This window comes from Oreochromis aureus, linkage group 11 (assembly GCF_013358895.1).
Source record: "Oreochromis aureus strain Israel breed Guangdong linkage group 11, ZZ_aureus, whole genome shotgun sequence".
Taxonomy (NCBI): Eukaryota; Metazoa; Chordata; class Actinopteri; order Cichliformes; family Cichlidae; genus Oreochromis; species Oreochromis aureus.
This window is the reverse complement of record NC_052952.1, coordinates 33,825,482-33,840,221: the sequence shown is the minus strand read 5'-3', so window position 1 is coordinate 33,840,221 and position 14,740 is coordinate 33,825,482. Positions and strand designations below refer to the sequence as shown.

At 39.4% G+C, this 14,740-nt stretch overlaps 1 protein-coding gene across 1 annotated transcript in view; it reads right to left on the bottom strand.

Annotated features, from left to right (window-relative positions):
* Positions 1-14,740, bottom strand: part of LOC116311336 (raftlin) — a 125,068-nt gene that overhangs the window by 8,461 nt on the left and 101,867 nt on the right. The window contains exon 8 of the mRNA XM_031728425.2: positions 3,125-3,228. Coding sequence (XP_031584285.1) covers positions 3,125-3,228 — 104 coding nt within the window. The remainder of the gene's footprint in view (positions 1-3,124; positions 3,229-14,740) is intronic.

Below are 14,740 nucleotides of genomic sequence, written 5' to 3'. Positions count from 1 at the left end.
GCTTTCTAAATTTAAATGGGTGCATAAATGAGATGCCAGCAGTCTGAGTTTGACAAATCAAGATGGCGTGATCTGGAGTTAAAGTCTTTTTCGTATTTCTTCCACTTCTTTTTGGTGCTGAGGGACATGACAGAAAGAGGAAATCTGGACTAAAACTTTTTACCCAAGATGGAGCCCTTACTTGGATGAAAATTCATCAGCTGGGATGGGAAGCATCTAAATGCAGTGAGATCCCTACCTGACACTATGTGACACGCTGTGTGCTGTCCCTGCATCTGGACATGGCTCATGATTCAAAAAGATTACTTTAGCAGATGTGTTTTATTGCAGCACAACAGAGACATTGTGCTCAGGTTAGTTTTACATGCCATTTTATATAGCTTGATATACTATATCAAGCTATTTCTGGCACATGTTGCATGTGATCTGCAAGCATTTTAAGCTTTTTGTATATCAAAAATGACAAAGCATAGGGACACTGCTGGACTGTTCATCACACAAAGTGACATGTAAAAATAAAAAAAATCAGCTGTGATCACATGGGACTAGCTCATACACACTTTTGTAATAACTCATACACACTCGTGCACCTTGTATTCCTTTGGTTGGGTTTTTTTGGGTGGTACCTTTATGGTTCACCACAGTGGATCATCTGCCTCCATCTCACTCTACACCTAGGCTCATTTTCTGTCACACCAACCCTCTGCATGTCCTTTTTCACTACATCCATGAATCTTCTCTGTGGTCCTCCTCTTTTCTTACCAGCCTGGCAGATTAGTCTAATATTTCCACTATCCCTCCTCTTTACATGTCTGAACCTTCGAGTGCCTCACCTCTCTAACTTTGTCTTCAAATCACTCAACCTGAGCTGTCTCTCTGATCTTTTCATTGTTAATCCTGTCCATTCTGGTCTCTCACAATGAAAATGTTAAAATGTTCAGCTCTGAATCCTGTCTTCTTGTAAGTGCTATTATCTCTAAACCATACATTATAGCAGGCCTCAAGACCAGATTGTGCACCAACCGTGTCCCACTTGCTGTGGCCTGCTGACATCTATCCACTCCACCCTGCCCTCTCTTCTTCACTTCATTGCTTCGGATTGTTGACCCAGACGTTCAAACTCGTCTACCATCACTACATCTGTTCCTTGCATCTTCACTGTTACACCCGTCTCTCTCATTTGCACACATATCTGTCTTACTTCTACTGGCTTCTATCCAGAGCGTACCTCCACCTCTCCAGGCTCTCTTCCACCTGCTCCCTACTCTCACTATTGATCACAAAGTTGCTTGTGAACATCAGAGTCCACAGAGACTCCTGCCTGACCTCATCTGTCAGCCTGTCCATCACCACTGCAAACAAGAAGGAGCTCAGAGAAGATTCCTGATGGCTCTGAGTCCCTGTCCTCATGTATGTCCTGGACCGTCCTCACATACCTTTCTGCTACTGTTGCAAAGTTCCTCTCTTGGGGCACCCTGTCATATGCTTTCTCTAGAGCTACAAACCACAGTGGGAGATATAAATAATCAGGTAATGCTAAGAAAATGTCTAAATTAGGAGGTTGAGAATTCTTGTCTTTCACATCAGAGGTTAATACACAAACAATGCCTATTATGGTTAGCTTGTTAAATAGCCTGTTAAATAAAATGATCAAATGATTGGAACAGGTAGATAATTTACAGGAAATGCTGAGAAGATGTACAACCCCTTATAGGCTTCATGTCTTCACAATGTTATGTATGAACTGAATCATCTTTACATGTAACGTCTGTTGCGCACAGAAACTAAAAATTGTGTTACAATAATGTTAAAAATATAAACGACTAAAACATTCAGGAATTGGATGGCACAAACGGCACAAATCATCCTCTGCGTGTTGTGGAACAAACTCTGTTTTGAAGTGAACCCTTCAGTGTGACTGAGAGCATGCGAGGCCTTTGACCATAAGCGGATGTACACTCATACAGCAGCGATGAGTGATGAGTCAGCACAGGCTTAGATGAGGAACCGTTACATTTCTGTGAAGAGATTTTCCATCAACAGTCAGAGCTGCAGCTGCTGCGCTGCTCAAAGCTCAGCCTACGTTAGCAGAGATTTAGGTCAATTTCTGCCAGAACTGTCATATTTCTTTGTACAATAACTTGTGCATATTATATTTCACACTATGTGCCAGCTTTCACAGGAATGTAGCATATAACTACAAGTTTATAACTTTAGATGTGAATTTTAACTTGTACGATAAGCTTTTTACACAAGACCCAAATTTCCATTTGATGTTTCTTTTGTTACACGTGACATATTATGTTACTACTACTGCTACCTACTGAAATTAATATAATTATTCATGCAAAAGTTATGATCAGCTTCACCTCAAGGAAGCAAAAAGAGCGAAATGCTGCTTGATTCTTAATAATGAATAATAACTAAATAGTATTCAATTAGATAAATGCAAAAAACCATTCGAAATGAGCCTTTCTGTATGATTTATATTTTGAATTATCATACTGAGGTATAAATTTCCAGAAATTTCGGTCCTTTCCCATAAATAAATAATTAAAATGGACTTTTACTGTAACTTTTACTTGTTTTATATACACCTTCAACATAAGCCTGCACTCTTTTAATGAGTGTGTCGTTTAATGGAGACAACCTGTTGCTAGATGTATCCCTATGGCAGGGATATTAAACTTCATTAATAGGAAAAGTTATAAAACAGTTAAAATACAGTTAAAAGTTCAAAATCTGCCCACTTCTTCACATTTTCTAAAGCTGTCCAGTGGGCCAGACTGGAGTCCTGTTCCATGGGATTTATGCACACATATGGGGTAAAATAAAGCATTTTAGGTAATACTAGGTTAAATAGGGAAATGGGATTCAGTGTTTATTTTCCAATGTGTAGAAATCTCAAAACAGATTTTTAGAAATAAAAAAACATATATACATATATTTGTAAGTATTAACCTCTTGGAACACACTGAAATCCTGCAGCTCTAGTTCACACTTGTAAATGGACTTTTTCATCATTATAGTTGCCATTGCTGCAGTTCCTCCTGGCTGCCAACAGAGGTCATTAGATGTCACAGATTACTTGATCCCCCTTTAATAATCAGACGAATGGGATTACCTGTTAGTCTTGATTACAGGAGTTGGTAGCACACAAGTAAGCCTCCATCCATATGTGGCCAGAGACTGAAGCAGAGGAACATAATCAGCCTTCACCTGCAAACCCTGTGGAGAAAACAAGATGCCCATTACAACTTACAATCAACCCAAACAGCCCTAAAAATGCACATAATCCTGATCTTTTATCCCTTAAATGCCACATAAGCGAGCATATTATATTCCAGAGTGCAACTGTGATTACAGCTGTGAAGCATCAAGCTATGAAATGCAATCAAGAGCTGTCAGCTTTGCTTAGAACTCAAGTCTCATTTAGAAAAACTGCCTCCCTCTCAGATATGATGGCTTTCATACAATGTATGTCTGAAAGGTGGTTTTCAACAGCAGCGGACACAGGAAAGAATAAAAACTGAGACATAAATCAAGTGCTACAGAAACTCCCCGGCTGCCATGAGTCAACATTGCAACCATCTCTATTCCCAACAGGTATTTGTCAGCACTGTAAGTCCTTGAGCAAACACACTACTCATGTGAAACTTCTCACTTTGTGAAAACATTTTAATACCATTTGAGCTATTAAAATACAACTAAATGAGCCATATCCATGTTGTCTCAGTGATGGATCTAAATCAAACACAGGAGCTTATTTAGACTCGGGGGGCAACATAACGTTTTCAACATACCGTTGAGAACCGTACGTTGAAAACACAAGCACCTACACGCACGCACAAATTCATGGACACACGCTTTTCTGAGAGGAAGTGTGTGTGGTTTGCCGTCGTGCCATGTTAGACATCTTCTAAAAATGAAAAACCGCAACGCGTGTCAGACAGATTTTTTACACCTTCAACAACAAATGCATTTGCACGCGCACACACACACACACACGCAAAACACACACACACACCAACAGATTTACTACTTATTTAAACACCTCAAAGAAAGACCCCATCTTCACCAGGACTCCTAGAAATTAGGGGCTATGTATAATTAAGATCACTTGAAAGGCAAAAATAAAACAAAAGAGCATTCAAGCCGTTACAGCTCATCATTTCCAGACTGTTAAGCTCAGTGGTGCAGTGTGAGGTCTGATATGAGTCAAGAAGGCAGCGAACATGAATAAACTACACCAAAGAACTTCACAGGGTCTATTCATAGTGCAGCGATCATCTGTACAAGAGACCTGAGAATATTTCACACCTACACATGCTGCATTAGACGTCATGGTAATGAGAAAGATGAGGCTCTTCTCTATTTAAAGCTGCACCAGCAAAAATTTTCTTCAGCCTCCGTCACAGAGAGGTTGCGCTAGACGAGTGTCCCTTTTTCACTGAACGAGCTGCCTCAAATTCATGAATATATGGCTTCACAGTGAAAACCAAACCAGAGGCAGACCAGCTGTTTTTTTAAAAACTCTCCCTTTGTTTGGTAATAGTACAAAAACAAATCAATGAGCTATGATAATCGTGCCATTTTCTGAAGGCAGTCTATTTTAATTACCCCTGCTTAGTAGCAGGGATTGTATATAGTTGTCCACTGCAATGTTGCAAGTGATAGTGTTTGTCTGGTGATGAATTATTTTTTATGATAACAGATCGAGTTGGCAATCTAGAGGCCACACACAAAACTGTAATTTCTGATTAATTTTTGTAACTTCTTATTTGAATTCTCACAGATGTCTGCATGTAACATAAACATTAAAAACATAGTCTTGGAACTAAACTTTTACCATCTTTATTTAGTATTTGATTTTATTTTTGTGTGGGATGAGTGAGTTGAGAGGCTTTAAAAAACTGAGATTATAGCCATAAACTGTACATAAAAGATGGAAATGGCCACCGTAATATGAAGTCCCAAAGTGAGGAGTAGAGAAACTGAGGCAGACACAGACGAGGGAGCCGTAAGGTTGTTTACCTCACAGACCTCTATGAAATCAGTTTTTTAAACCAGAGGATTCCCCCCCGATGGCCTTTAAAGAGATGCATGTTTAAAACATTTATATTGTATAATGAATATTCATGTTATATAATGGGTTTTTAGGCTGTGTAGATATGATTGCATTTTTTCTGTATTCACAAAATAACTGTGATGTAAGTAATCGCAACAGTCACACTTAGTTGTAGTGAATGAGAGGACTCATAATATTAGTTCTTCTGCTCTTATCAGTTGTCTAATTCATGTGCAATTGTCCTGATTTGCTGTTATGTTGTTCATTTATATCTATTTGCCTGTAATCATGAATTGACTCACGTGTCATTTCAGACCTGACACTCCTACCTTCCACACTTTCCCACCTTTCTGTTCGCCTGCATGCCTTCCCTCATTAGTCCCTGCATGTATACCGCCAACATTTCCCTCCTTTGTTAGACTGTATTTATGCACTTTCCCTCAGCGAGGCACTTTTTTCCCTCATCTGTTTGTTTTTTTGACTTTTTTGCTCATATTGCCTCTTTTTTTCTTGGCTTGCTTTTCACCCTGTAAGAGACTTTTACCCGGCGTACTTGACTTTATTTTTATCCTGCCTGTTTTCTGTTCTGCTTTTGAGTCTATTTCTCTGAGCGGTGGCATACAATGGTATAACATTTACATTATATAATGGTGTAACACACATTTATACACAGTAAAAAGTGACCACTGTGCAGAGGACATCATCATCAAGGCATAGTTATGTGTAAGAATTTGATTTTGTTTTGTAGCATTCATATTTTGGGAAATAACACTTAAATGTAACAAAGCTTAAATGTGACCTACTGAGCTTTCGAATTTTCTTTCCAATGTTTAATGTGGATACTCACATTAAACATAGCCAGGGTTATTAAATAATGAGGTCAGAGTAAGTAAAAGTAATCCCCTTGAGCCAAAAGTACAGGCTTTAGATGTTTGGTTTCAAGTAACAGGTCAGCTTTTAAGGGATCACAATGCTAACACACCATGAAACACCAACTTATTGTGCGATAATCGCACACAAATATGAATAAAAGAAACAACCATGAGAATGATAAATGGACTGGCACTTACCTGCTGCTTCGCTATTCTAAACATTCAAAGTGCTTTTTCGTATAAGCCACGTTCACCCGTTCAGACAGACATTCATGCAGCGCTTTCTCACTTTCACACGCTCACACTAACACACCAGTGGATACAACAGGAGCAATTTGGGATTCAGTGTCTTTCTCAAGGACAGCCAGGTATCAAACTACCAACTTTGAGATTACTAGATAACCAATTCTGCTTTTTGTGCCACATCCCCTAAATGTGAACAACCACTATTACATGAATTACTATTAGTATTAATACAGCTGCTACAGCTGAAATGCTGTTATTTGACTAGCTTTTACGGCCAGCATTTGTTGTTTTAACGCACACTGTGTACAACTAAAAATACTCAGCTCAAGTGTTTCGATAGTTTATTACTTTGATACTTTTAATGCCTCCACCCCCACTGCCTCGACTAATACAATCTGTGTATATAACTTCAGCTGATTAATTATAATTCCACATCTAGATACTTCTTGCATAATTTACATAACTATTCCAGCTGCTGTGACTATATTACTACTACCCTCTGCTGACTGCTACTGGATTTCATGGTAATCATACAGAAGAATGAGCGCATCACTGACAAAAAGACTGATCAGCACGCAATGCTCATTGTTTTCTATGAGACAGACTTCAAGCAAAAACACTTAAACCCATCCCATTATGAAACTCTGCATTTTTCTTCCAGAGATTCTTATTGATCAGAGTGAAGCAACATGCACAAACAGACCTAAAGCAGCCACACATCAAGCTGTAGGTTATAAAGAGCTAATCGTTCGGATACAAGACACAGCTCCAGACATTATTTACACAAGCATTACTTTCTAAGTTCCTACAGGGAGCGGTGCATCTACATTTTTCGGTGGTTTATGTTGGAACCACTCCCAGAAACAGGCTCTCTTTCAAAGCCTGCCCAGAAAGTAAATTGAGAAATAATTTTTCTGTAATGGCTTGCTGTTCTTTGGAGTGGGTGAAAGTTAATCACAGTCCCTGGAGTGTGGCTCTTGCTCTCCCTGACTTATTATGCAGGGCCACCTCGCTGCATCAGCACTCCAGCACCAACCTGTGAGGCTAAAAAGCAAAGCAATCACACCGCCATCTTTGCCTTCGATGTTATCTGAGTGTGACTATAAAGGAGGGCCACACAGTAAGAGGACAGAGAAGAAGTATTTTAACCGCCATGGTGAAAGCTACTTAAAATTAAATCCATTTTTTTCTAAAAACATTTACGCCTTAGCCTAGCCATCCTATTACAGGATATCTTAGCAGGAATGAAAGACTCTGTCCTTCTCTTTCTCAGCCTTCAAAAGCTGGTTTCTTGCTGTTTAACCTCCCCTCTACCACTCTCAGACAAGGCACGGAGATATACTACCCAGTTTTTGTGAACATAGACCTTTAGACAAAGTTTTTTTTCAGGCCTGCAGCAGACGAGGGTTCACATCAGCTTGATGTTTAATGTGCACTCTCTGAATCAGCGATACGAAAACACAGCTCGGCTGTTTTTTCTTTAAACCCTTGACTCTGAACAACATAGACATAACAGCCCATAATTCTGTTTTTCACCGTCTCTGACTATATTTGAAGGCTATCGAGGTCAACAGGCTTGCAGACTCAGTCCAGTAATAATGAAGCAAATACCATTTAATAAAAAGACATTCAGATTCTGCAGCTCCTGATAGGTTCGTTCAACCCGGTGTGTTGTCACAGCAACAGAAGATTCAGCATCCACTTTTTAAATCCCTCCAACAACCTTTTCTGAGTGTCAGCAGCCTTCATCGCAAAACTAAAATATTCAATATTTTAGCTGATTTTTAAAGGTATTGTCTTCAGTGTTAAAACACCGAATAGCAGCGTATTGAGTGCTGGTCTTAGATGCTTTTCATGTCCAATTTGTCTGCTTGCTAATGGAAAAGCTACCATGCAACCATGCGCCTCCAGTAGAGGCAAGAGGTTCTTAAAGACTTCAAAAAATTCAAATCATAAAAACGCATTGTGACATTAGAAAGTGTACGTCTGCAGACAGACCCATTGGCGCTAATAAAACAGGCACATTGTGTCCACTTTGTTATGTTTGAGCCTACACAAAGTGCAATTATTAAGGCACGTCACATGTCCGGTGTCTTTTCAGGCACCACAGAATGCTGTTTTGTTAGATGCATTTCACCTTTACAAACAGGGTGTTTTGGGCCATTGGTGCACCAGCTGGTGCAACGTTGATGGCTGAGAGATAATGACCCATTTTCAAGACCTACAAAGGCAACCTAAGGAGGTTAGGGATGTGGTATAAGTTGCAGTTTTAACAGACAGAAAATCTTGTTTCACGTTCACTTTTACACTAATGTTCAAATTTTAATTTTTCTTGAGGTTAAAACCTCAGTTTTGACCTTCAAAACATACATTTATGAAAGAATATTATCAGTAGATCCATTTAGTACTACTTGTGACTGTGCCACACAGTCTTTAACAATACTATCTGTCATTGGTAAACAAGATATTTTTGATATTACCTAATTGATTTTATTTGCCATTACTCTACTGTTATCATTTATGTGCATTTACTTTTATAATTTTATTTCTTCCTTTCCTCCCTTGTCCCTCGGGGAACCTTTCCTGAGCTTAAAACTGGATTACTGCAACAATAATAAAGCTTACAGAGTGCATTCAATCTTTGGCTTTTACAAGGCATTAGCCTACTTTTGAGTCAAGACTAGGGCATGTAACCTGATAACACATGATGAGGTGGTTGGGCAAACAAAGGATCAGCTGGTGGAGATGTTAGTGTTCATCATATGTCAGTAAGGGCTTTTATTATGCACTTTAGAAGAGACAGAAAATATGGCCATTTGATGGTTGGAGCCGACAATTAAAAATCAGTCTAAGATCAGAAAAGCCATCAGCTTTAAAAGAAGCAGATTCAATTATTTTATGTTATAAAAAAAGAGAGGTCAAGAGAACAATTGTGATAGGGAAGGCCGTTTTTCTCTTTGCATCACTGTTTTTCTGTTCGGTTAGACAACTGGAGAGGAAAGGAACAAACAGTGAAGGTTCTGACTTAACTCAGACACTTCTGTTTTTCCTCACAAAATAAAGTACAAACACATCAGAAGGGATTAATTTCAGATACTTCAGATACTTTGAACTTGACACCTATTTTCCTATAATGCTTTTTTCTATTCTCATCACCCCTTCATGGTACGGTACATTGGCAGAGGTGAGAGACAAATCTGGTATTACAAGGAAAATCCCACAATTAAAAATGTAAAAGTGAAATTATTTGTTATCAGTGAAATTTACTGAAAGTTACGGAAGTGTAGAGCTGCCACCCAGGCAAAAGAAAAATACAGCTATATCACATTATGACATGAAAAGTTTATTGTTCTAAAAATATACTTTTCATGTTTGTACAGATACATAATATCATTATTATTACAATATACATAATTATCATGTTATAACAAAAAACACTTTCACGTTCTTACAACATAAATATTATATTGTACGAACATGATAATTATGTATATTGTAATAACCTGATATTATGTTGTACAAAAATGAAAAGTATTTTGTTAGAACAATAAACTTTTCATGTTATAATGTGATGTAGCTCTAACTTTCTTTTGCCTGGGTGGCAGCTCGACGCTTGCGTAGAAAGTACTTAAAATTCATTTGATATTTAACTAATTATTATTTATGATATCACAGTTGGGAAGATTAAATGAGGGAGTGCTGTTGTGCACCTTGAGGCGACTGTTGCTGTGATTTGGTGCTGTATAAATAAAACTGAACTGAATACAGGTTATTGAGCTAATTGGTAAATCTGAAACAGGGCATCTCTTTTCCTAGAAGATATTGCTTTTGTGCATGGTTCCCCAAAAGAAAGAAATAACTAACTGAACCAAATTTGTACAGCAGAAAATGGCCTGAATATATAATAACCTGAGAAGCTTTCGCTGCTATGGCTGGTTGATGTGGAGCCACTTTTTATGAAGTTGTAGTTAAGTTATGAACAGTACAGGCAACAGATTTCTATCTGCATTATTTGGCAGCATTTTCAGTTCTGGGACCTCCCTTTCACACAGGAGCACATCTACCCGCCGTACCGGAATAGACCCACAATAAAGAACAGTACAGTACAGTCAGCAGGCATCAGTGGGAACTGATATGACATTGATCAAAACTACACTAAAATGTAGTAGCTGGGGTTGACATGTGTTGCAAAGTGGCTTGCACATGCACTGCGACTCTCAACAGGCTTAAATAGTGTGCCTAAAGCTGACACAGAAAAACTTGTTTACAGCTCATTCAGAATTCTGGAGCTAGAATTTCAACAAGCTTCTAAAAGATCGAGCACTTTGCTCCATTTCCCAAATCTCTGGATCGAAGTCCTGTCTCTCAAAAGACAGATTTTAAAATACTTCTGCACTAAATGGACTTGCACCTAATTATATTTCTATATATTCCCAGAATTAGAACAAAACAAGGTGAAGTGCCTTTTAGTTTTTATGGCTCCAACATGTGGTACAAACACCTGAAAGCTAAACTGTTATTTAATTTAAATCTGGGCTTAAAATTTACTATTTGAAGTTGCTTATCAATGAACCAACTTCCCCTGCAACTTAATCCTCGATTTGTTTTTGTGTCTAGTGGATGGTTCCCCGTGTTCACATATGGTCTGAAGATTTAGTCATTACAAGGCAGAGTATAACAGCTGTCCCAGGGACATAACATAGAGGACGGGGTTCTCCCACAGTTTAATCACCACTTTGACATTGCTTTTTTAAAGGTTGCAGCAGAAACAACCTGTGCTACAGCAGACATTAGTGCACCAGATATATATAACTAGCCATCTGTGAACATGAGAAGCAACTCTAGTCTTGTTTTTTTAAACTTGTAATTATTGTTGTTGTATTTCTATCATGATTGTGCTCAGTTTAAATTCAAGATTCAGGATTCAAGAGCTTTATTGTCAATGCAACAATATACACAGTATACAACGTACTGAACCAGTGTGCTGTTTCACCCCAAGCCCCCCACGGTTTATAAGTATATAAAAGATATATCTCCAAGAGATATAAAGCTAGGAATTACAAATAAATAACATGCTAAATTTTCGTAAAATTAAGGGATAAAAAGGTACTAATTACTAACTATACAATACTATAATAATAACTATACAACACTAACTGTACAATAAACAAAGACAGGACGGAGACAATACAAAGTGGATTGTGCAGTAGGTACAGAGTACCAGGTTCAAGTTATTGTCAGGATATTGTAGACGAGACAGGACGAAGACATGCGCAAGATGCAAAATGTGCAAATATAGTATAATTTACATGTGTTTTCATTAACTATGTGACTGAGTGTGCAAATAAGCATATTGTTCTTAGGTCCAGTTTGTAGTGGATTTGTGGAAGTTTTTGTTGTTTTTGAGTCTTTTGGTGAGTATTATAAGGTGTTTGTAGAGGTGTTTGTGTGTATCAGATGTTTGGTGGTAGTGAGTTGAGGGCTCTGACTGCTTGGGGGAAGAAGCTCTTGCAGTGCATGTGACATGTGACAGTGACATATCGTGACATGCATAGATGTTTTAAATGTCTCTTTGTTTTCCACTTCATCTCTCTGGTAGGTACACTGGATTATCTGGATAGCGCTATACAAATACATGTGTCTTGACTTGACTTGACTACAGAGAAGTGTACGACTGGGTGTGTAGAAGGGTATAAACTGAGCCTTCAGCTGATGTGGGCTGTCACTGAGATCAGTAAATCTGCTGGGATTGTGGCTAAGCTGACCTGAACAAAATGTGCTTGATTTTAATTTCACCGATGCACGCACTGTATTGCTAGATTTAAGTTTTCCATAACCCTTCAATGTGACAGAGACCATTAATTGGTAAGTAAAAAAGAAAAAGAAAACTCTGCAACTGAGTCCTTCATTTTTGGGGGCTTACAGAGATACGAAATGTATTTGAAGGAAACCATCCGAGAAATTTAAAGGGAGAGAGGTGTTTTCATGGAACAGCTGACAAGCAAGGAGATCATTGGTCAGTCTCCAGGCAATGCAAACAGTGAAGTAAAAATACAAAGATGTTGGAATAGTACTTGGTGCATTTAGTAATGCTATCATTTTGTTACATGGTACATGTTACTGTTTGTATACCTTATAGAAACTGCACCCTATAAGCCCAAACCTCTCCCTCTGTCCTGCAGCTATCAGCATCATCGACACATTGCCTGGCGGAGCGGGTGCGACCTCTCACTTGCAGGAACAGTGCAAATTACTCTCGTTCTATGTAGGTCAGCTCTTCTCTCACCTCAGTCTGAGGAAATAGAGATATCATGGAGAGGTGATTCACATTAACGATCGCCTCTCTGCAGTGCGTGTACACATCCAGGCCACAGGCCACAGCTCTCACAGAACATAAACCAAATCAGATGTTTAATATGTAATTTTATAATGTAAATGGAACAAAAGGTTAGGAAAAAATTTTAAATCTGTATCCTTTGTTTCTAAGGCCATCTAAATAAAGTCCATGACCACGAGCCGAACGAATAAAATGTGAAACGTAAACTATTGAACTCGGTGGAGATGGATTATGTGTGCACCTGATTGCCAGACGATAGGAGTGACTGAGCACAGACACAATAGGTGTGTGTTTGTGTGTTTCTGAGATGTCTTAAAACCATTTCTTCAAAGATTCCTTACTGCCATACTGATGCTGTGATGTGGGGCCCTAATCCCATTTTAGACATCATTTAGTTTCTGGAGTCTGTGAAGTGCTGCTCTTCAAAGCCAGGGATGCAAGTGAATTCTTGGAATGAGTGACAACAATGTTGGCGCTCTTAAGCTCCTTTTCGCTTCCTTTGACTTTGGACTGCCATTCCTAGAATTTGAACTTCACTGATATTAACTTTTAATGTTTTTCTGCAGGAGTAGACACTTTCTCTAAAGTCCCCCTGCAGATTTTCTGGTTTGTCTTTTGGGTTAGGAGTTGTTGGGATCAAGGCGTGAGCAAGCAGGCGATATCAGTGTTTGAAGTGGCAAAGAGAACATTTTACTCAGTGGCAGTTGTACCATGATATCCATAGTTTTCAAAAAGAATAACAAAAACTGTTTACAGATGGTATGTGCTCGAGCTTTATTTTCTTGAAATAAAACAAAACCTGTCTTTTAAAAATCTGTCTTTTGATCCTTTTAAAATCTTAAGTCAGACACACACAAGATGGTAAAAACGCTGCACAAATATAGTGCTTTTAAACCTTAGATAAGTTTGACATAGAGTTTCAAAATGAGTCGACCCACTGGGAGCTATTGAAGGTGCTGACCTGCAGTGGGAAGTGGCTCAAGGTTCATTGGTTTGCCCAAGGACAATCAGGCAGGAGGGGGTGGGGAATCAAACCACCAACCCTGTAATTAATGGACAATCAATAAAACAAAAATAAAGCTTCTTACTATACTGTTGGTGGTACAGCCTGTCAGTCTATGGCACTGCCATTTGCGCTTGCCAAGGGTTGCTCATTTGTACTCTAATTTGTACCTTACAAAGACTAGTTTTGAATATCTGGTCAGAGGTGTTACATTATACCTTAATATAGTGGTAAACAATCATCTTTTGATACGGTACTTGTACAGCACTAGTCTGGTCTTAAGGACAACTAAAAGCTTCATCCACCTCAGATCTGGATCTACAGCCAACCTAGAGTCACCAATTAACCAAACAAGCTGTTAGGATGCCTGGGTCGTTGACCCAGGGTTTTGAGTTTATTATATTTATCATTTCTAGTCTTTGGTTTCTTTGAAGTTCTGTCTGATGGTTTATGTCTCTGTGTTATCCTTAGTTGCTGTCTCCCCTGTCGGCTATATCCTCGTGTCCAGTCAGTGTCTGTGTCTGCCCTGTTCCCACCTCTGTTCCCTCTGTAGTGCTTGCCTGTGAGTCTGTGTCTGTAAGTTCAGTCTGTGTTACTTCCTGTTTTACTTTGAAGGTCCGGGTCTTATGTGAATGTGTCCTGCTTTGCTTCCTTGTCTCGTTAGTTCTGATTTCTCCCAGCTGTGCCCTCCTTCTGTGTCTCATTCCCCTCGTTACTTCCCAGTGTACTTAAACCCTGTGTTTCTTTGAGTCAGTGTCGCGTCATCCCTCATGCTGTGTGTATCTCCCTGTGGCTCCCTGTGTGTGTTTTGTTAGTTTCTTCTCAGTTTAGGTTTTGTAGATATTCTTTGTTCAGCAACAAAGCTGTTTTGAGTTCATGACTGTCTCCGGAGTCTGCACCTTGGGTCCTATTCTTGTCTGCACACAGCCGTAACATGACAGAACAACGCGACCATACTATGGACCCAGCAGACTCCGTTTGGTATCGGCGACCCGCAGTTTCTGCCTTCCTCAAGGAGAGCGTGAGGCAGGAGGCTAAGCATGCCCAGGAGCTCCAGTCACCCTTCTATGGGTCTCGTTTGGCTTTCGGAGGGCGCCGCAGCCTCCAAACTGCCATGGCCACGGCCGAGCTGGCGCCTAGGCCACGGCCGAGCTGGCGCCTATGCCACGGCCGAGCTGGCGCCTATGCCTCGGGCGATCAGATTGAGCACGTGC